This window comes from Abramis brama (assembly GCF_963993115.1).
Source record: "Abramis brama genome assembly, chromosome: 1".
NCBI lineage: Eukaryota > Metazoa > Chordata > Actinopteri > Cypriniformes > Leuciscidae > Abramis > Abramis brama.
The window spans coordinates 23,079,451-23,102,744 of NC_139963.1; the positions used below are offsets into that span (position 1 = coordinate 23,079,451).

A 23,294-nucleotide genomic window follows, 5' to 3' on the forward strand; every position below is an offset into this window, starting at 1 on the left:
GGGTGCATTATGATGTTATTTGTGTCATAATTGGTGATATCATTTGTGTTGTGGAAAATGTATTTTTTTTAAAGTGATACAATAATTTGAACGATACAAATAATTGTCTCTTTCAAAATTATAAAATGTATTATTTTAGTGTAAACTAATTCATTTAAAAGTATAAACATATTTTATAAACACCATTTGCAAAAGTTAGAAAAGCTCAAATTGATTAGTAATCAGTGGTATTTTGACACTGTCCCTGCAAGGCCTAGAAACATTCACATGTCTGCCTTTCTTTCTCCCTGCAGTCCTCCCTCTTCCTCATCCTCTGGAAGGAAACCCACTCTTTCCGGTTCAGTAAGCCAGCCACATAAAGTTTCCTCTTCTCAAACGATCTCATTTCCTGCCGAGGATTCACATGTCCTTGCCCCAAACACATCTGGAGTAGAGGACATGTATAGTGTGTGAGTTTTGGATGGTGCATATATACGATCTTAAGATACAGGTGGTGTGCAACTCTTGATCAGGTATGAACATGTCCCAGTAGTCTATCTTAGATTGTTCCCCCTCATTTGAAGTAGATGATCTTTTGCAATCTAGCAAAACATCTAACTTTTTTTTCAGCCCAAAGTATGTTTTGCCCCTCTGTCAGATTAAATTTTGCAATTCAATGGACACAACAGTTTCCTAATTCAGGCAGTTCTCACTTTTCAAATAAGCCTACTCATATATTGAGGCATAAGAACAAACTAGACCAGGCAAGCAGTGCACGATATAAACTTTTATGCTTAACATGTTTCTTATTTGTCAATTAGGCATATGTGTACAATAAGAGGACAGTTAACAACACAAACGGTAAATAGATGCAGATAAGTGTTATGTAACTACATTTATTTCCCATAAATAAATCTCGGTTTCTCGAGAGCATAAGCCTTGCATGTAAATGTAAACTGTGTAAACAAGCTACGAATCTCACAGATTTGTTTAATTGTCACAACAGCAATGTTGGGCTGCCCTCTACCGACGGAGATTTGCAATAACGCAGGAATAACAAATTCAAATGATTTTATTATGATATGATATGATATGACATTAACACAGATTTTGTGCTGCTGTGCGGTTTCTGTTTTAAGACTAGATGTGTGTTAGCCTAGAATCAGCATTCAATTCAAGGCTACAACTTCTCTCTCTCTCTCTCTCTCTCTCTCTCTCTCTCTCTCTCTCTCTCTCTCTCTCTCTCTCTCTCTATATATATATATATTAAACTCACCAACTTAAACTAAATTATTATAGCCAACATTTCTATTTTTTAAATTCATTATTTGCTTTAATTTAGTCATTTTCAATGGCGTTTAATAGCTTATACCATATTAAGGCCAAAGGTCCTTCTTAAATTATTTATAATTTATTTCTTATATAGCCTATTATGAATTTTATTGGAAAGAGCAACAATGTTTTGGCCCTTTAAGATGAATCGTACTTTTTATCTTTCTAAATCAGAAATAGTGTCTAGGATTTTGAAATAAATTGACAAAACAAAGAGAGATATAGGTAGTTAATTAACAATTTTTCCTTTGAACTGAAATAGACACTTAGGCATTTCCTTTTTTATTATTTTTAATGTTTTTTTTTATTATGCCCATGTCTTCACGCATAGGTGAGCAGTTGTTTTTCTTTTTACAAGGCTTCGTCGTCCAGCGTGATTTGCACAACATATGTTCCAGCATTAATATCCTTTGCTGATTCTTTGAAGGATAAAAAGAAAAAAGGGAAATTTACACAATTGCAATCCCCGATTGTTTTTGACGAAGTTTTGAAAATATTGTTTGCGTCATCATAATACAAGCATGTCCATGGAATTGCTAAAGGAATTCTAAGGGAGAGCGCAGACACGTCACTATGGAAACTGAAAGTGAAATGCTGTATGTAATGAGGGATTACCACTAGCCCGAATTCTGTCATCATCACCTCACACAAACGGTTTGATGATGTCACCCTAATCAAGAGCGCTTGCAATTGCTCTTAAATAATGTTGCACATTTTGTGCATGATTTTATCACAATTTTTTTTTATTTTGAAAAAAAAAAACTTGTTTTAATAAATAAAATGTAAGAGTGCAAAAAAAGTGTAAAAACTCTTTTTTGACAAAATGATCTAACGCGAGATTGTACCTAAGGAAGAACAGAAGATATGGGGATATGGATAACGGCTACAGTAAACATCCTAATTTTGACATCATACTTGGTTGCGTTGATGATGTCGTTGCGTCGCCTATACATAATAGTGATTATGAAATTCCCGATTTATTTTATTTTTTTTCCAGATGAATGAGATCACTCTCACTGTGTTTTCAAGTTGAGTAATCAGCTCTTGATCCATCTCATTGCGTTTTCAAGGTGAGAAAATGAACTTCCATCGCGATGAAGAGAATCACGTGATTCTTTCATTTTCTCCTTCTGAAACTTCCAATTGTAGCTAATACCGCTGGGCTTCCCGCTCTGCGCACCTGCTCAAGGGAATGCAAATTATAGGGTTTTTTTTTCTTTGGAGAACACTATATAGCCAAGGTCTTGCCATGAACTAGTATCCATATCGTAGTATTCATATCGTTTGAATTGTAGCACTGCACTGCTGTCAATATAAAACCATTATGAGAACTTTTTTGTGTTTCCTGTGGCTTATCATTTTTCCGAGCCTATTTGCAGGATCCTCTATTGAGGAGAGAAGGGATTTGTCTAAAACAATTAGACTTCTGCGTGAGCTGGTGAGTAGTCTAATTTAGTATTTCTATCTATCTATCTATCTATCTATCTATCTATCTATCTATCTATCTATCTATCTATCTATCTATCTATCTATCTACACTGTAAAAAAAATTTAACCCTCCCAAATCAAAAATTTCAATTTTTCAATTGGCCCAAGTGAAATTCTTGTTGCAATAGTCTGTTAACATTGGCTCAATGAGAAATAATATGTCAGACTAATTGAAAAATTTAGATGTTATCGGTCACTTGAAATTTTTGACTTGGGGATGTAATTTTTTTTTACAGTGTATCTATCTATCATGGTCCATTCATCTATTAATAAATATTTACTGGATTTATTAGAAAAGTTTCTAGAATAACAATATATCACTGTATCACGAAAACAAAATTACATAGGCCTACTTTATTAAGGTTAATGTGAATTTATACGTATACCATTAATTGTTCATTTTATTTTAAATATAGCCTACAACTTGTGTATTAAATATTAACCATTAGGTTAACAAATAGGCCTACTTAACAGTATAGTGGGTATTGTTTTAATATGGAGCTTATACCTTATGAAACCCTCAAGTAAAATGATGGTTCATTGTTAATTCATGATACCTAATGGTTTAATGTTATCAAAACTGAGACTGCAATATTTCTCTGCTTAGTGGTGAAGAACACACCTTGAACATTGACATGTTTTTTCTCTCTCTCTCAAAGGGCCCAAAAGAATGCCTAGAAGAGGTGGGAAATGCCACGTCTGATCGCTTCACGAGTCTTCCCAAAAAGGTAGCTAGACAAAATATCAAGTACACAGTACACAGAAATGTTAAATCCTGGAGACATATGAAGACTTCAGATGCAAAAGCCTCTAAGTCCGTCTAACGTTTTTCTTTAATATTAACATTTTTATCAGGCTCCTATGTATAGGTTGAGCTGAGGCTGGGATTTAGTGAGATTGACGTGAAAGTATTTGATGAACGTATACTGTGTGCGGGGAGCATTAGCTCAATATTATTATCTAATTTTTGACATAGCTGGCTTTTGTATCGGAGGTCTTCATATCTTCCTGCTGAGTTTTATTTGCAGCCTAACTGTGTTTTGTCAATGAGCCCAAAGAACTTGATTTGCTGGTTCAGGTGTGCCATCATGATTAAACTCTGCAGTGAGGTTGATCGCCAGAAATATTCAGCACTGTTGGAGTTACTCATTGTTTTTAGCATCCTGATGGTTTGACAATTAATGTTTTGTCTTTTTTTTTTATCCCAGTCCAATGAAATATCCCATGCACTGAAGATATTATATAACTCTACCTTCGAGCTCTTCAAAAAGAAAAGAACTCATGGTCACTGGAACAACGATGCATTCCAAAATCTAATGGAGCACCTCAACCGGCAAGCTTTGTCAAATAGCGTAAGTCACGGGCATTAGTTGGGCTGAATCAACATCGACTTCTCATTTTTTTACAATTCTAGATTGTAATACAATATATCGTCAATAGGTCCCGGTGATGAGCTCTGAACTTGAGACGCTGGTCAAGAACTTCAAGTTGCTTGATAATTTTCTTACACAGCAGGTGAGATATGCAGCAAATGATGCGCTATACCATAACAAAAAAAAGTTTAGCAGGTATTTGTACCTTCGTAGTTCAAATCTGTGATTAATGAGTGACTCTTCTTTCCTCCAGAACTTCAGCCGCTGCGCGTGGGAGATTGGACGCGATGAGATTCAGTCCGTCATGAACCACTTCAGCAGAAAGCTAGCACATAGAAAGAGACACAATTAGCCTATACATACATGTAGTAAATTAAATGTTGGCCGTAATTTATTTATATGCTATTTTATTGTTTTTCTTTTGCACTTTTCACTTTTCATTGAAGTTGAGTTCGTAAAATGAATGAATGAATGAATGAATGAATGAATGAATGAATGAATGAATTTCCAGATTAATATTAATATGCCATTGTCTAAACTGGCTTTAATGGCTCTGCTCTTATTTATTACAACTAATCTACACTAAAAGATCTACATTGAGCAAATATTGTCTGTTATTATGCAAAGCACAGGGCATGTGCTATGAAGGAATGTTTCGTTTACATGTTGAATGAAGTATACAATGAATGTCTAAATGTCTTTGTAAGAAATACACATAAGATGATGTGTGAATCTGTCACTTCACCAATGTTCATCAAAAATAAATGCAAAAAAAAAAAAGTACACTTGTCTCTCAAATTGTTATTTCACATCATTCAGTAACAAGGGGGAAGATGCTAACCAATAAAAGTTATATAGGCTATAGTTTTTATTTGTAAGTAAAAAGATAAAATCAGACCATTGGGGTAAGATGAACCAACCCCAGGTGCAAAGTTGCATGTTGTTACTTGTGTTATTATTTTTAAATGGATACTTATTGTGATTCATGGGGTTATTATTTAATATTTCCATTAATTAGTTCAGACATGTTGGCTTTTATTAAAACCTGGTTAACTGAGTGAAATCATTCAATTTGGTTTCAGTGTTTCTATTATGACATATCTTCAATTAAAACATGGCCAATTAAATATGTAAATAATGTATATGCCTGCATAAGTAATATACCTTTCAGATAAATCTCATGGAATTCTGCTTTGTCTGTCACCGGTTATTCAATTATTCAACTAAACTGTCAAAATACAATTTTGAATAGCTCATTTAGTATTTTACATTAATGACACTTTAAAAATATATAATTATTAATTATAAACATAAAAAGTGATTTATACATGTCTATTTGACATCTATATGACATTTTGTGCTATAACAACTAAATTAGCAAATGTGTCTATTTATTTCATAATACATTGGTTGATGTATCATCATCCAGCACATGCTAAACTTATATCGAATTAGTTGCGGTTTAAAAGTAGGGGGAGACCGGGGATGGTTGTAACATTTTTGACATTTCTGTCTGTATCTTGGAATTCTTTTTTTTTTTTTTTTTTGGTAAAAATGACTTTTTAAGCTTTTTTTATTCAGCTTTTTATTCAACACAGACTTTATAATATAATGGGTGTGTGTTTGTGTGTGTGTAGCAAAAAGGAATAAAATGAGCAAATGTGCACCAGCTTCAACAATTGAATACTGTGTGTGTGTGTGTGTGTGTGTGTGTGTGTGTGTGTGTGTGTGTGTGTGTGTGTGTGTGTGTGTGTGTGTTACATTAGCATCATCATAATACAACTGAATAGTGTGTGTGTGTGTGTGTGTGTGTGTGTGTGTGTGTGTGTTACATTAGCATCATCATAATACAACTGAATTGTGTGTGTGTGTGTGTGTGTGTGTAAGCATGTCTGTTACTGTCGGTCATAGCAATTGGCAATAAAACAAAATGCCATACAATTCTGCCACAGATCAGACTTTCCCAGCTCTTATACATCACATGCTCTCTTCAGAATGCCAAGAGACACCCCTCAGTTTGTCTTTCTCTTCCAAGACCCAAGCATACTGAAATTCGAATAAAAATACAACTTACTTGGGGTAGGTTGTAATATTCTTCATTGATGTTATAACTAACCCAGAGTCTTGCTGTTACAACTAGCCATGAACATAGCTCACCTTACAGCAACAGCCAAAACACCAACAACTTACATGCAAAATATCTACACAGACACACAATAAACATAATTTAACTTTGATGAGTTTAACTACAAAGCAGGAATTTTTAAAAGTTACTTTCAGAGGTGAACAGTAACAAAGTACATTTACTTAAGTACACTTTTTGAGTATCTGTACTTTACTTAAGTATTATTTCTTCTGGAAACTTTTAACTTTAACTTCACTACATTTGAAAGACAAATATTATACTTTTTACTCCATTACATTTCTGTCAAGGTCCTTGAGTATAAAGTAGTAACGTCAGTCAGTGGTTGCATTATTATTTTTAAATTTTATTTTTTGTCAATAATTCCACAGATTCTACTAACTTCAGAGGCATAAGGTACTGTAAGTAGGCCTATTACATACAACAATGCAACAATAATACAACAATGCATCGACATTTACTTTTTACTTAAGTACTTTTAAAACCGAGTAGGCTACTTCTGTACTTTTACTTAAGTAAAAATCGGTCTTTACAACTTTTACTTGTAACATAGTAATATTTGACCAGTAGTAGGCCTACTTTTAGGTTACTTTTTCTGGTTACTTTCTTACATCAAAATTAGTTTTTCTGCTCTAAAAACGGTGTTTTCTCCTCACATGTGGAATAAGGACAAAACCGAGCATGTGTGAAGTGAATCAGGTGATTTGTAACTTGTTCCTGGTTGGAGAAATTGGAAGTGTTACAATTAGCCCGTATTACAACCATCCCCGGTCTCAACATGGTTCTTTAGGGGGGCATTTTCCCCCATGTACAACATGGTGTCTATCCAGGCAAGTTGTCACATTTTGTATATATTTTTAAAGTCAATTTCGGCATAGACATATAGCATAGCCTGACAGACAACAACAACAAAAACTTTGAACATGAACAAGTACAAAGAGAAGAAGAAGACGAAGAAGTCGTCATTACTTTTATTCACTGTTTGTATTGCTTTGGGCTCTGTCCTCATGCAATATTCGACAGAAAAGGTGGAGGCGACAGCTGTGGTCGAAAGACACCAAACACAGGTATCGATGAGTGAACTATGAAACCAGGAGCCCACTGTCACGAAAATATTTTCTCCCCCTAACTTTCTTTCATTCCTTCACTTTTATAAGAGCTACTGTGAACAAAATGTGTGCTGTAAGGACTTTCTTCGTGATACTTTTGGTCTCACTCTCAGGTCAACAAACTGCGGTCAAAACTCAAAACACATCCTCATTACATCTGTTTCAATATTTAAGGCTCTTTATGATTTTATCTTGCCATCTACAGGCAAATAGGTGCAACATCTTCAAAGTATACGGTGCTCAATGATTGGAATAACGCATGCGTTGCCATATTGCCCAGAAATGTTTCATTTAATCGTATCAACTTCGCACATAACCGAGAGACAATCACTGTGACGCGAATGTGTGTTAAATAATCCCAGAACAAAACACTGATCTTGAAGAATCTTCGAGTTAGCCTACATTTGATTTATCTGCAGGGTGCAATGTTTTAGCTTTTTCTTAGGTTTGTTTTAAAGTAATGGACCATTATTTACTTGATTAAAATGCCACACTTGATTGAGGAATTGATTGTTTTAACAACTGTTTATTAATTTAATATTTTTCTTGTGATTGTCATAGGCTATAGGCTACATTTAATCAGTGAAATTTCGGTGCAAGCTGTCCATTAGCTGGTTGCAGATATCATATTCCAAAACACCTTTTTGTTTACAAGCTCGAAATCAGCTACCCTGTTCCAAAACACAATAGGCCCATTTAAATAGCTTAACCAGGATTAATTCTTAAATAATATTATTTATTTTTTCTAAAAAAAAAAATAAAAAAAATAAAAAAAATAAAAAAAATATAATAATAATAATAATAATAATAATAATATTAATAATAATAATAATAATATATATATATATATATATATATATATATATATATATATATATATATATATATAACCATTAAAATGTTTTAACAATAACAAAAATGATTTTAAAAAAGTAAATATTGAGATGTGAAATTACAAAAGAGGTGAAATTACATTTCATTGCACCATGAGAAAGTGCGGTGAAATCCAGTGAGAGCTTGAGGTTACGTCAGCACGTTGACGTTGCGTAAACATTGCGTTACATCGTTATATCTCAAACAGAAAGTGTTTTTCTATACGAGCCCGCAGACCATCTCCCAACGTCTCGCTCGAAAATACTTTGGAATCAGGTAATTATTTTGACCCGTGGAATTGCTTTATTTTATACGAACTTGCTAATAGCATAGCTTAATGGATTGCACGTAAGTTTGTGTGCTTTTTGCGTTGCTGTTTAAGCTAAAGACTGTTAAAGAGTAAACTATAACTAGGCTACATATAGTAATTTTTACATTTGTCTTTTCTAAATGCAAAATTATTTACTTTTAAAAGTATTTTTGATGAATTAAAGCAGACCAGATAAGTTATTTTGCGTGATAGCCTATACGTGGGAAAGTGAAAGTGGGAATGCCCATGCTTCGATTTTGCTTTCCATACTCCCGAATAAATCCAAGACACTGCACCATGTCCCTACAACAATCTCTCGAGCGACAGTGTAGAAAACTACTGCTTGCATACAAAGATGAAGACTCAAATGTGGACGTATATTTTTGTGATATTTTTTACTCTGCAGAGTAAATGCTCAGCTTGCGAATGGCTCGGCCAATACAGGAGGATAAGCAGCGATTCTCTGACTCTCCTTGGGGAGATGGTAAGTAGCTACACTTTAAATCTTTATGCTTTATTTGTGAATTTTTGAATAGAATAGTGACAATGCCGCTAGTTCTACATTAGACTGTTGCGCACAGCTCTGCAACTTTCCTTTAAAAGACCTTTCTTTTCAATGATTTGTGCAACAGATTTGTTACTTTTTTTCTTAGAAGTATCCAATTGTTAACTCAACCATACAGAATCATTTACAACTATTTGGAATACTATGCAATGTTTTCCTATTGTTCCTATTGTACACTCCACTATAACAGTGTTTCATCATTATGTTACATCTTTGCTTCTTTCCTTCATTTTTGTCACAACAATTTCTGTTGTTTACACTGTATTTGATAAGTTTCTATTTCCACATGCTCTAATCTTCATTCGTAATTCAACGTGGTTGCCAAAGTGCAATGCACTAACCACTGCGGGTTGGCACCACTTTGATTTTATTAAAAATTGAAGGCAGCAATTAAAGTTTTCGTTTTTGTAAATTGATGTCTGTAACAGCAATGTCAAATATTCAGCATGTGTTATATATCAAAAAATACTCATTGTACTCTGTCTTATAGGGTGGAAACTATCATGATATCAGGGTGCCATTTCCAGGGCAACTGTACAACTGGATAGACAACGCTAAGGTTTGCAGAACTTTTGTCCTTATTAAACAGCACTTGAACAGAGTGCAAACATTTCATTCCCTAAATAACACTTAAGTTATCAGAGAACATCTTACATACTATGTTCAGAATCTGAAGGATCCAGTTACCTACACAGGCATTATGTCTCCTTACAGGTGGAGAACCAGCTGAAGTTTCTTGTCCTGACCTTAGAACATATCATCCGCCTCATGGATGCCAGGGAGGGCATGAACGCAGTGCAATGGAACCAAAAGACTTTAGACCGTTTCCTAGCTGACCTGAACAGGCAGTCGTCGGAACTTAAAGAATGTGTAAGTCTTGTGTTTTCAGAATACCATTCCATGAATTGCATATTATACTACATTTTTAATCGAAGAGAACACTTTATTTTGATGGTACATTTCTACTAACTCTCATTAGAGTGTTAGTAGAGCATTAGTAGACTGGTAGTAAGCTGACATATTGCAAAGTTACTTATAGTCAGTTGAATGTCTGTTGGAGGAGCATCACAATAAAGAGTTAGCAGATGTAAAGCAGTGAGTCTACTAATACTCTAATGAGAGTTACATGAGTAGAGTTGACATGTAGTTGCAAAGTTACTTATAGTCAACAGAATGCTCAAAAGGGACCATCAAAATAAAGTGTTACCGATTATCATAATAGTAATAGACCACAAACTCAGAATGAATTACACTCAACCATTTAACATAATATTGCATTAATCTTACAAATGTTGATGACGTTCGGATGAAAAGGCTGAATGAATAAGAGCCTAACTATTCAGTGTTTGAATGAGATTTAGAGACCGTCAAAAGATATGATTGTAGAAGTATATAGACGCTGTAGAAGATTTTTCATCATGTTAACTTTGTCATTAATGTTATTTTTGCTAATTGTTTATGTTTTGTTGATTTTTTTTCAGGTGGCTCGATACGACCATCCATCACGTAAGGAGTCCTACGAGATAAAGATAAAAAGGCACTTCAGGAAGTTACATAAGATTCTAAAGAAAGACGTAAGTTTGATCGCATATTATATTATATGCGTACCATAAGAGGCATATCGTATTTGCTCAATGTAAATGTTACTTTGTAAAGAGTAAAATGAATGATTTTCTTCCTTATAAAATGTAGTCTGTTGTACTCAGCTAAAGTTGTTCCTCTTGTGCTTTCAGAAATATAGCGCCCAGGCATGGGAGAAGATCCGGAGAGCTGTGAAACATCACCTTCAGAGGATGGACATCATCGCAAGCAATGCCATGTCCTTCCTAAAAGTTTAACAGATGATCAGATATAATGACTGAAGAATGGCTTGTGATACAGTGGTGTTGGAGTGTTGAAAAGTTACTGCTAACAATGCCTTACAAACAAAAACTAAAAAAATTGAATGTAACAATTGTATTTATTTATTTACATGATTGTATTTCATTGCAATGAATGTAGCCTAGAGTTGTTTTAATATAGAGTTTACCTTGTGTTTTTCCTATGAAAACTTGAAGTAATCGGATCAAGCAGGCTAATTATGTTTCTTACCTGTGAATTTCCTGTGTTTTTCCTGAGATTTTTTGCTGAATGTGAACAAATGTTAAAAAAGAAACAATCAAGCTATGCAGTTCACCAGTATTTGTCAGATAGTTGTAATGTGTTCGTGATTGTTTCTGGTATTTATTATTCTTAATTTAATTTACATTGTGCAATTTTTGTATCCCAGGTTATTTGCTGTTTTCATTTGTACTGTTATTTATATTTATTTATATATTTAATCTGTTTGCTCTCAAAATGTTTTTGTACTTTCAAAGTTATTTATTTATTTGATCTGTTTGCTGACAACATTTTTGTACTTTTTAAATAAAAATAAGTTATTGAAACTAATGTTTCTTTCATTTGGTTTACTAAATCCATTGAACTGTCACACACCAGTATAAGTATAGACGGTTGACAACTCCTTACTTGTCCTATACTTTTCTAGTATGGTTCTTCAGAGATTGAAAATGTTATTTGAGGTATTTAAAAAGTTTTGCCTATATGGCATCAAAATGCAAACCCATTTTTTAATTCTAATTTCCAGACATTTGTATAATGCAAATGCTTCGTCTATAATGCAAACGTTTCACTATAATGGACAGGAGAGAGGTGCAGAAATTGCGTTTGCAACATATTAGGGCTCTTCTCGTAGGGGGGCGCCAAAATCATACTTGGCGCCAAACAAACATTCTTCTGTGAAACACAAAATAATAATTTTCTTCTTTTTTGAGCGTATGAGCGTCAAAAACAACCGAGACATCTAAAATAACGTCATACAGGTTTTGGAATGCAATAAGTAACTGATTACAGAGTTTACATTTTCGAATAAATTCGAACTGTTGGCCTTTTCCACTTTTCTAGTAGGCCTAGTTCCATTTTTATGCGACTGCATAGGCTACTTGGACGCATTTATGCTATGTTTCACACTTAATCTAATGATTGTCTGTCACATGCTTTTGTTTTCATGGTGCTTTAAGATTTATTTGTGAAAATGGGCTGTAAACTAACATTGTTTTTCTCAGCTTTAAATAAAACAAAGATTGTTGGAGTAGACTAGGCCTACGTTTTACGACGTTTCCTATTTCAGTCGTTCTACTTCAAAATTTCACGTTTAATTTAGTGTTACTTGTTGCTTCTTTTAATTAATTGTGAAAACTGTTTCTATACCAACTATTTTAAGTGTAGACTACACTCTTTTCTAAAGTGGTTATCTTGAAGCATTTATAAGCATTCCACTTGATGATTGACAATTAGCCTATATATTTTTATATTAGACTGTTCAAGTAGGCTACAAGACATTTGACTAACACAATTAGTCATAACCTACAACACTCCACCATATCAATACAACGCAATCTTTAGGCTATTTCTTTTATTCTTTTGTTTGTCTCATTAAACTATTTTAACAATTCCATGATGATGCATTTAAAGGAAACCATTTTTTGTTTTGTTTTAAAAATCAGTAGGTCTCATGCTCCATAATGATGAGCAAGCACATAGGCTAATGATTTTCTCTTGTGTTTTTTTCCAGATAGGCTACACAGCAGAGGCTAAATGAATATAATAGCTAATTTCAGGTAATTGCGCTTCGTACGTTAACACTGGTGAAGATGGAATATTCCGCTATTGACTGATGACGGTGTGGGTATTATTAATAAAGCGCACACTCACTATTAGTCTAGTTTTAAGTGGAACACAAGCTGCCACATGCATGCGCTGAATTAGCAGAATTGAATTCATAGAGCGCGAGCTCCTGGGTGTAAATGCTCGTGTGGTCTGTGCGTAGGAATAGGCTATATACGCTGCGGTGTATCGTGGCAGTTATGATTCGCTGATGTGGGTTGTTTCAACACCTCACATGTGTGGTTCCCTCTCCCATTATCTGAGAAATATTTTTTTTATTCTCATCAATTTTATGAAAGAAAAGAAATTAGCCGTTCATTCATTGAAAGCAATGGGAATTGCCCAGCAGCTTTTTTCGAGTTGAGTGAAAAGTGAAAATGGCACACACACATTTTACTACGTAGTCTACCACCCTTCGGTCTCCTGGTTAAGATGAAAGATATAGCTAATCAGTGTAATAAAAAAACTAGAATAAAAAAAACACCGACTGTAATTAAAAAATGACGCCATATAATAAAACTTAAGTTTTAGTTTTTAACGGTTTTTTTTCCGTTTTTTTTTTTTTACTACGAATTTCTACCAGGTTTGTAGTCTTTTTTTTGTTGCCCTACAAGAAAACCCAAGATGGCAATAATCCAAAGAACTAATTAATTCACAAGTTTTATTGATAAGATACTTGTCCGACATATAATTCATTAGATAGATGAATTAGATGACAAATATGCATTATATAACAAACTATCAAAATAAGTGGCCTTTATTTTAAAGAAAAATGGCATAAGCACACTTTTCAATTAAAGCATTTCAGAAAGTTTGATAGATTTCAAATACAGAAATAGGCCTATTGTTCAAAATTTAACGTCTTGGATAGGCAGATAGACAGACAGATAGATAGATAGATAGATAGATAGATAGATAGATAGATAGATAGATAGATAGATAGATAGATAGATAGATAGATAGATAGATAGACGGACAGACAGATAGATAGATAGATAGATAGATAGATAGATAGATAGATAGATAGATAGATAGACGGACAGACAGATAGATAGATAGATAGATAGATAGATAGATAGATAGATAGATAGATAGATAGATAGATAGATAGATAGACCACATCCTTTTAACCACAGCAAAGGGGAGCGATACGCAGCGAAACAAAAGAGAGTTGCGGTTTGCAAAACTTCCAGATACACACAGTTCTTTCCATTCATCACTCTGTTTTAGTATAAAACGGTCAACTGGCATCCATGTCTTCAGCAAGAGATTTTCAAGAAGTTTCAGCACCGTTTGAGACTCAGTGCTCTTTTACAGCTCCTTTAATTTTTTTGACTTGGACAGTCGGCATCATCTTTCTGATTTTTGTTCGCATATACAAAATGGCACTTTGGAAATGTATCGCTTTATTGAGTCTATTTCTTTTTTTCTCCCAAATTTGTTCAATGCCAACAAAGTGCAATATGCGGCGGACACTTGTGAAAGCAACTCACAATCTACTTGAGAATATGGTAAGTTGAGTTTCTCTCTCTTTTCCCCCCTGTTCTCTTTATTTCCTTTCCCTGCCTTACCTATGTCCTAAAACAATATGTGTCTTTTCTCATAGGGAGGTCTTTTTCCTCGTGAATGCTTGGAAGAAAACGTCAAAATACCCTTCCCGGAATCTGCACTGCAATCAAATGGCTCCAACCAGGTAAAAACACATAGTTATTCCAGGCATATTAACTCCTTGATTGTCTAAATGTTTCTGAGGAATACTTATAATAACCTGGAATGATGAAGACTGCATATAATATATAGCCTATTCTAACTGTTATATGTTTAATTTTCAGAACATCGGTGTAACAAAGGCAATGTATAAAATCATGGAGCACATTGACTTCCTGTTTGCTAACGACAGTTATCCAGAGTCCTGGAACCAGCAGAAAGTGGAGCATTTCCAGAACATAGTTGACCGTTTAACTAATTTCGAGAACAAATGTGTAAGTTCGAAATACATTTATTTTTATAGGCTGTTATAGATGAATATATGAACATGGCCGTAATTATGTCATATTTCTCATCCGTGTGTAGATCTCACCCGTGGATGATTTTCCAGCAAGGGAGGATGCTCTGAAAACCTACTTTGATAAACTGGCCACTCTCCTCAGAAACAAGGTAGATTACAGTAGATTTCAGTAGGCAACGCACAAGTAAAAACTGTAACGTCATCCCATAGCCTAGCCTGTATATTAATTGCTGTCTTTTTTTTCCTCAATCAGGACCACAGTGTCTGCGCGTGGGAGGTGGTTCGAAAGGAGCTCCTACGTGTTCTCAACGTCATCCTCAAGCTTAAATCATTCAAAGGGTAGTTTTCCGTGGACTGACTGACTACTTATTTATTTATATATTTATTTATTTATTTATTTATATATATATTTATTTATATATTTATTTATTTTTGTATTTGATACTTCATTGATTTGTAAACCGTACATTTGTTTCATTGTATCATTGTTTCCGCCTAAAATTTATACTTGATGGTAGCTACTTTGTATTTGTTCATTTGTGAAGTATTACTTGGACAGAGTCTCTTTTGATAACATCACTCTAAATTGTAATGTAGGCATGCATTTTCTGTAAAGCTGCTTTGTATTGTGAAAAGCGCTATACAAAGAAATGTGTATTTTACCTGATTTCAAATCATTATACTGAACACTCAATAAAACACTCAATACAACTGAAGACAAGTTTATCTCTGAGTATAATTTACACAACTGAACAGCCTTGTTTCGAACATCATGCTGCTGTAAAATTAAGCCATGATATTCAGACAGTAGATTGCAACTGTAAAAAATGCTTTTCTATAACAGTTTGATAAACAAAAAGTTAACATTGATTGAGTAACACATTTTACACACACTATTTAAGAAAGCACAATTAAATATACTCTAAGACTAAGTAAACTACTAGTTCAGTAGTTGTATACTGCAAGTATAGGCTACTTGTCAGTACATAAATAGTAGACTGAAAGTATACGTTCTTATTTTTAGCTTAAAGGAGCCGTATGTAAGATTGTGGCCAAAACTGGTACTGCAATCACTTTCAAATTACTGTAGAGCGGTGTATCCCCTCCCCCTCCCCCCTGACTCGAGGTTGCCAGATTTGAACATTTGTAGCTGCAGCTGTGGTAACTAGAGCAGAGCTGGCAACCCGGATGCTGAAACACTACTGACTTCGTGATTGGTAGATAGGTGGAGGGTGGCGCTTCAGGCCAAAACACAACATGACAACATCAACATCAGTTGAGGGCTGCAACTTCACTTTTTAAATGACAATATCCTGGCCGTACTACTGTTGTCAGTGATATAAGTATTTGAAATGAACATGATTTCTTAATGTCTAGTGACATATCAGGGCCATTTTATGATTAATTGAAATACATTTCTTACATACAGCTCCTTTAAAAGAACTTGAAAAAAAAATTTTTTTTAAGAAAGTGGTGCTCACTGCAAAGACAAACGAAGTCTAACTCCCCCTATCTGGACTTAAGGGGTAAAGGGATAGTTCACTCCCTTGTTGTTCCAAACATGTATGAATTTTTTTCTTCTGTTGAACACAAAATAAGATTTTGAAGAATGTTGGTAACCAAACAGTTAGTGGACGTCATATGGATGTCAATGGGGTCCATCAAAATATCTTTTGTGTTCAGCAGAAGAAATAAATTCATATAGGTTTGAAACAACTTGAGGTAAGTGAGTAAATGACAGAAAAAAAAAATTCTGTCATCATTTACTCACCATCATGGCTGTTGAAGCTTAAAAGTTTATGTATAACAAGTTTAATCAAATATTTCTTTTCTAAAGCTACTTTTTGTAATGTCATTTTGGGGTAAACTGCTACTGGATATTGAGTCCAGCACCACCTCTGTGTACCCAATCATCTTTAGGGTGTTTCAGGGTATATATATATATATATATATATATATATATATATATATATATATATATATATATATATTAGCCCTCTATCTGCCTGGTCTTATATCTTGTTGCATCTATTTTGGGTTTTACATAAATTAATAAATAAATAAAACAGCATGTTCTTGTTCATGTACTTTTTTTTTTTTTTTTTGCCATGGCAGATTGTAGCAAAAATGACAGTGCTCTAATAACATAAATTGTTTGTAGGCTATTAGCAGTCCAGTTTCACTCCTCCTTCTCAGGCAGGCTATAGTCAACACTTTCATACACACTTAATATTCAACAATATTATAGATCTGACTGTACTGAAGCTGTTGTATGAGAACTGAGCTGGACGATGACATCCTTTTTTGCAGAACTGCTAGATTAAACGAATTAATTTAATAATTGGTTATCTTAACAACGGAACTGAATCAACACTGATAATGACAATTCAATCCAGTGTTAACACTCGAAGCGGGTGACAACAGCCGAAATGCATCATGTTACACTCTCAGAAAAAAAGGTACAATTTTGTACCAAAGAAGGTACAAACCCTTGTCACTGGGGCGGTACCTTTTACTGGTACAAAATTGTACCTTAATATAGAGGAACAAATTTGTTCCATTCCAGTTTGTACCTTAAAGGACATGATTTGTACCATGGGCAAACCAAAATGTACCTTTTGTTTTTAAAAACTTGTTGGTACAATATTGTACCTTTTATCAAAGGTACAAATTTGATCTCTTAAGGTACCGCCCCAGTGACAAGCCCCTTTGTACCTTAACTGTGTCAAATTTGTTCCTACGAGAAAGGCTATTTTTCTATTGAATAACAAGCACATTCAACAACTGAATCAAAAAGGCATCAATTTAATAATTTCTGTAAATACATATCAAATTCATATGAACATTTGAATACTTTCATTCCAACTTACAGTAAAGTATATCTTTGTGTAAATACATCAAAGATTTCACAATACAATAAAGACTTAGCAAAATTAACAGAATATCACTTCTTTAAAAAGATTTGAAAGAATTTAAAATGCAAAAATGTTACAGTACATAAAATATATTTTCTTATCTACAACAAAGCTAGACTTGTTTTTTTCCCCCCACTTTTCACACAATACCCTTGCATTTATTTAACTTTTTAAAACACCATCATCCAACCGAACTGCTCGGCAATTTCAGATCCCTCCATTTTTACACTGCTGAAGATTCTCCTCTCACTGAAGACACGTCCAGTCAAGAAGTTCCCAAGATCTGCACAGTGAGTTGAGATAGCCGGTTCTTCCTGAACATAATGAAGAATCAATATTAGTAAAGACAGATGTAAATTTATTAAATTTATACTTCCAATGACAAGCTCAAATTTCACTTCTAGACTTAAAGGGATAGTTCACCTAGAACTGAAAATTCTGTCATTTACTCGCCCTCAAGTTTTTCCAAATCTGTTAACTTGAACAAAAAAGATATTTTGAGAATCGAAAATTAAACAGTTGATGGGGCCCCATTAACTTCCATAGAATATTTTTCATACTATGGAAGTCAATGGGGCCCCATTGACTGTTTCATTTTTTGGGTGAACTACACATCCTTCAACATCTCGTTTGGCATCCATGTAATGTGCTTCTATAACGGATTTCAGCTTAGCCAACCTCAAATTAACAACCTCAAAAACCTCAACCTGAAAATTATTTTGTTAATTACTCACCCTCATGTCATTTCACACCTGTAAGACCTTTGTTCATCTTCAGAACACAAATGAAGATATTTTTAATGAAATTCTGAGAGCTTTCTGTCCTTCCATTGGGAGCAATGCAACTAACACATTCAAGGCCCAGAACGATAGGAAAGACATCATTGAAGTAATCCATGTGACTCCAGTGGTTTAACCAATTTTATGAAGCGATGCAGGTGCTTTGTTTTAGCAAAAAAACACAATTTAACACTTTATTTATTAGGGGGAGCACTACGACGCATGCGAATTGTGTTGACTCAAGACCGGGTGTTGTTCCATGAATGTGCTTTAGATAATATTATTTTGTAAATATAGAGGTAAATTATGCTTCTTTTTTTTTTTTGGCAAAACAAAGCTTACATCGCTTCATAAAATTGAGGTTAAACCACTGGAGTCACTTGGATTAGTTTAATGGTGTCTTTACTACCTTTCTGGGGCTTGAATGTTTTAGTTGCGTAGGCTACCAATGGAGGAACAGAAAGCTCTTGGATTTCATCAAAAATATCTTCATTTGTGTTCCGAAGATAAACGATGGTCTTACAGGTTCGGAATGACATGAGGGTGTATAATTAATGACAGAATTAAAAAAAATTACTGAACTATACCTTTAAGAAATCCTGGAAACACCTTAAATCAACCACAGCATGCATTCGGTCCATTTTCTGGAATAACTGAAATGCAGATAAGAAAACAATTTTCACACACAAAAAAACTTTCTGCATTTTTACATTTCCCACAAAGTTTTAAATGATTCACATAAAGCTTCATATAAAATACCCAGAAAAGTAAAATGTTAAACTAATCCATTTGAATTGAGAAGTTTGGTAAAAAATGTCTGAAGAGACTACCGCTTAGTATAATAAACAGATTAAATTTAGGATTTTATTCACATTTAAACATTGAACAAACAGAAGCTCAACCGCACTTGCTTTGACAAGCGAGAACAAACCTCAGTGGTTCTTGCGGAAGCTCAAGCGTGCTGCAAAACACATGAGAATGAACATCATCGGTTTTCGCACGTTTAGCAAACATGATTGAGCTTCTGTTTACTGCAACTGATGTGTGAATTGATGTATATTTTTATGTGAATAAAAGCCTAAATTAAATCTGTTCATCATATAAAATGATTGTATCTCTACAGAAAAACTTGGACTAAACTGCTCAATTCAAATTATTTTACGATCTCTTTATTATGGTAGCATTCAGGTATCAAAAGACATTTTGAAATTTAATATGCAAAATGGCAATGTAATATATAAAATGGCAATGTTCTTATTTAAATTTACATTTTCCATACCATATGTGCAATGTTTGGGGCAAAGTGACAATTCAAATTCAATAATATAATTAAATTAGCCATCTCCTACACTTGTTTTAACATATACCGGTAATTTAAACATATTACAAAATGATTAGAGATGTTTAAAGGCACAATTCACCAAAAATTAAAAAAACTCTGTCATTAATTATTCACTCTCATGTTGTTCCAAACCTGTAAGACTTTCGTTCATCTTTGGAACACAAATGAAGATCTTTTTAATGAAATCTGAGAGCTTTCTGTCCCCCCATTGACAGTCCATGCAACTAAAACTTTGATGCTTCAAAAAGTTCATAAAGAGATCGTAAGACCAATCCTTTTGAATCGAGCAGTTTACCGTAGTTCAAATTTTCATAAGACATGATCGCTTTATATGATGAACAGATTTCAGAAGCTCAACCGAACATGCTTGACACGTGAGAACAAACCTCTTTCTCAAACGTGCTGCGCAACACACGAGAATGAACCTCATTTGTTTTCGCATGTCAAGGGAACATGCTAGAGCTTCCTTTTACCGTATTATCTGATGTGAATTGATGAATAAAAGCCTAAATTCAACCTGTTCATCATACAGCACAAATTTTAGACTAAAACACTCAATTCATATGGATTAGTTTTACAATCACTTTAGGAACTTTTTAAAGCATCAAAGTGGTAGTTGCTTAGCTGTCTATGGGGGGTCAGAAAGCTCGTAATTGATGAAAGAATTTTCATTTTTGGGTGAACTAATTAACCCTTTAACATGTTCAACGTAAAATTGTAGCAAAATGATAATTTAAATGCTATTTTCCTTAATTGCATTTACACTCACAGTTAAGACACTTATGATTGCATTTTTATTAAATACCCACGATGAACGTGGCAAAATTCAATCTGGATTTAAAAAAAGGATTCCAAGATGATCTTTGCATCAAGTGCCTTAACTTTGAGTGTAAAAGCAACTAGGAAAAATAACCTAAATTATAGTTTTGCTATAATATTTGCTTGAACATTTTAAACATCTAATTTCTGTAATACATTTCATTTTCTATTTTTGAACTTAAAAAAAATTCAATGTATGTTTTAATTTTATGTTAAAGCTAGTGTAGTAATGCAAATTATTATATTATTGATTTTGAATATTTTTTTGCTCCAGATGTTGCACATATCATATAGAAAATGTAAATATAAATACAGAAATACATTGCCATTTTACACATTACATTTCATATTGACATTTGGTACCGGTATGCTAACGTTACCATACTTTGTGAGTGTCAGAGTTTTAGGTGAATATACTTTCAGTTAAGTGACCGAAATCTTTCAGAGTTCATTTGAAGTGCAGTTACTGTGCTTTATCAAGATTGACATCACTCTGTCATTATGGCAAACATTTTGTCTTAGAAATATTCAACCTCATCAGAAAAAAGAATATCATAAGATTAAGAAACTCAAATAACACATTGTACTGATACTTGCCTCACAGCTGAGGACGCAGGAAGACTTTCAGATGACCAGCACTGACAGTTTACCATGCAGTTTACCCCATCATGATCTAAAAATCAAAGACACATTAGCTGAGTATATGACATCGCATTCAAAAACAGAACGAGTGATCAACTATTTTATCTGCGCACTGTTCGTTGGCGCTCAATCACGTTGTTCCAAAACCGCATTGTGGACTAATGTAAAGTAGGCTACACCAGCATGGCACCTCTGGTTGAGCATTCATTTACAACAATAATGTTTTAAATGTGAACTTACGACACAGAAACTCAATTGCTTTAAAAATTATGCAGACGGCTATCACTGACTGGATTCGTACAAATAAGCTATTTAACGTTACACTCGCTATTATCATGTTGAGTAGCTGTAACGTTTTATACATTTTATTTGGTTAAACATAAACATAAAACCCACCTTTGAATTTCCTCTTCTCTTCGTCTTATAATTCGAGTCCAGCCACTAAAGTACTTCTGACGAGGGCGGAGGCCATGGCTTGTGGTGGTGCTCCGTGCTCGTAATCTGCTTCCCGAAGTTCCCGCTCTCCGGTCTATTTGAAAATGCAGTAACGGCTGCAGCAACCTTGGGCAATCAGTTTCATGTCGCCTAATAGCAAAGTTAACATTTAACAGTTAACGTTATGGTGGATAATGGAGAACAAACGCCATATATTGTACACGTGATGACTTAATAATAGTCAATAATTGCATTAAAAAAATTAAAAAGTGTAACGTTATAACTTACAAGTCAAATGGCTAAAAAGCATTTGGAGCAAAGCAACTCGCTAAAATAACGTTAAGTGGCTGAAACATTTATATTTTAGACTTGTGAACTAAATATATACATAAATTATAAGAACTCACCTTTAAATTTCGTCTTCTTCAAGTTTGATAAAATAATCTCGACCGCGCTGCAGCCGTGTAATGTTAGCCTGCTGCTTCCCGCTGTCAGTTCGGAAATTTCCGTGGCTGAAGCGATTTCGACCAATCAGTGTCTTGTTGCTATGCAAAATACTCAACACAGCAACCAATCATGAATGAAATAGTTATTTGGTCCATAACTGTACCCTTGATGTGAGAACAATTATGTACCTTCATTTCAATTGTACCTTAACAGGTACCAAACAGTATCATCAGTGGTCTTTCCTGTACCATTAAAGGTACTATTATTGAAAAGGTACAAAACTGTTCTTTGAGGAACATTATTTGTACCACCGTGTACCTTTTTTTCTGAGAGTGTATCACTGTAAAGCAATCTGTATTGTATAAAGCGCTATATAAATAAAGGTGACTTGACTTGACATACATAACTAACAATCTCTGCCCATACAGTATAAGGCATTTCTTAGAAACATAAATAAATAATAACATGTAAGCAATAATGCATAATATTAAATACATTATCCAAAATATGTGTAAAAGCATCTACAATTAATAAACAAGGAGACAGGGTAATTGCATTTCCTTGTTAATATACAACAAGGGATAGGGTAACATTAGGGTTAGGGTGTGGCTTTACCTTTTAGCCCACCTATCACGTGCAGAGAGGATGTCAAGCTCCACCCATTGGCTTAACTTTGCGCATTTCTAAGTAACACAGAGTAGCGGAGTGTCGTTCTTGAAGGAATAGGCTAAGTGAATTCAGTGAATTATTAAATTACTAATTTAGGGCCTATAAATAGTCACTTGATTAATCCCTGGATGAATCAATGTATTTAAAGTCGCCATTAATTTAGAATAGACAATAGGCCAACTATTTACCCGTGCATATCTTTTCTATTTATTTATTTTTTATTCGTGTCCTCATAATATTTAATCAGAATAACTTCCCATCCTTCTTGCAGCTACATCTTTTCTCTGATGATGTGTTTATTATCTTAATGACTGGACAACCTGTCGCTCATGAGATCACAATAGCAACCGACAATCATCCA

General features: G+C 34.1%; 3 protein-coding genes and 1 long non-coding RNA gene across 5 annotated transcripts; 3 read left to right on the forward strand and 1 right to left on the reverse strand.

Moving 5' to 3' along the window:
- The first annotated feature begins 2,189 nt into the window (after positions 1–2,189).
- On the forward strand, positions 2,190–4,928 carry LOC311096152 (uncharacterized protein). The gene is made up of 4 exons (XM_084135141.1): positions 2,190–3,527; positions 4,008–4,151; positions 4,240–4,314; positions 4,426–4,928. The coding sequence occupies exons 1-4, from the start codon at positions 3,435–3,437 to the stop codon at positions 4,522–4,524; spliced, it is 411 nt and encodes a 136-aa protein (XP_083991267.1). The 5' UTR covers positions 2,190–3,434; the 3' UTR covers positions 4,525–4,928.
- Positions 4,929–8,825: 3,897 nt separating this feature from the next.
- Positions 8,826–11,600, forward strand: ifnphi1 (interferon phi 1). The gene is made up of 5 exons (XM_084108658.1): positions 8,826–9,091; positions 9,663–9,731; positions 9,887–10,042; positions 10,654–10,746; positions 10,906–11,600. Exons 1-5 carry the CDS (start codon positions 8,963–8,965, stop codon positions 11,008–11,010), a joined length of 552 nt encoding a protein of 183 aa, XP_083964784.1. The 5' UTR covers positions 8,826–8,962; the 3' UTR covers positions 11,011–11,600.
- Positions 11,601–14,304: 2,704 nt separating this feature from the next.
- On the forward strand, positions 14,305–15,344 carry LOC311080792 (interferon alpha-13-like). The gene is made up of 5 exons (XM_084110928.1): positions 14,305–14,388; positions 14,484–14,570; positions 14,710–14,859; positions 14,951–15,034; positions 15,139–15,344. Exons 1-5 carry the CDS (start codon positions 14,323–14,325, stop codon positions 15,226–15,228), a joined length of 477 nt encoding a protein of 158 aa, XP_083967054.1. The 5' UTR covers positions 14,305–14,322; the 3' UTR covers positions 15,229–15,344.
- A 1,995-nt stretch (positions 15,345–17,339) lies between these two features.
- Positions 17,340–22,583, reverse strand: LOC311098462. 2 transcript variants are annotated; one of them, XR_014609485.1, is made up of 5 exons: positions 22,225–22,583; positions 21,779–21,967; positions 21,338–21,413; positions 19,167–19,232; positions 17,340–18,114 (listed from the first exon to the last, which is right to left on the reverse strand). It is a non-coding gene; the product is annotated as an uncharacterized lncRNA (long non-coding RNA). The 2 variants fall into 2 exon arrangements; XR_014609486.1 differs by having other exon boundaries at positions 21,779–22,583.
- Positions 22,584–23,294: the final 711 nt, after the last annotated feature.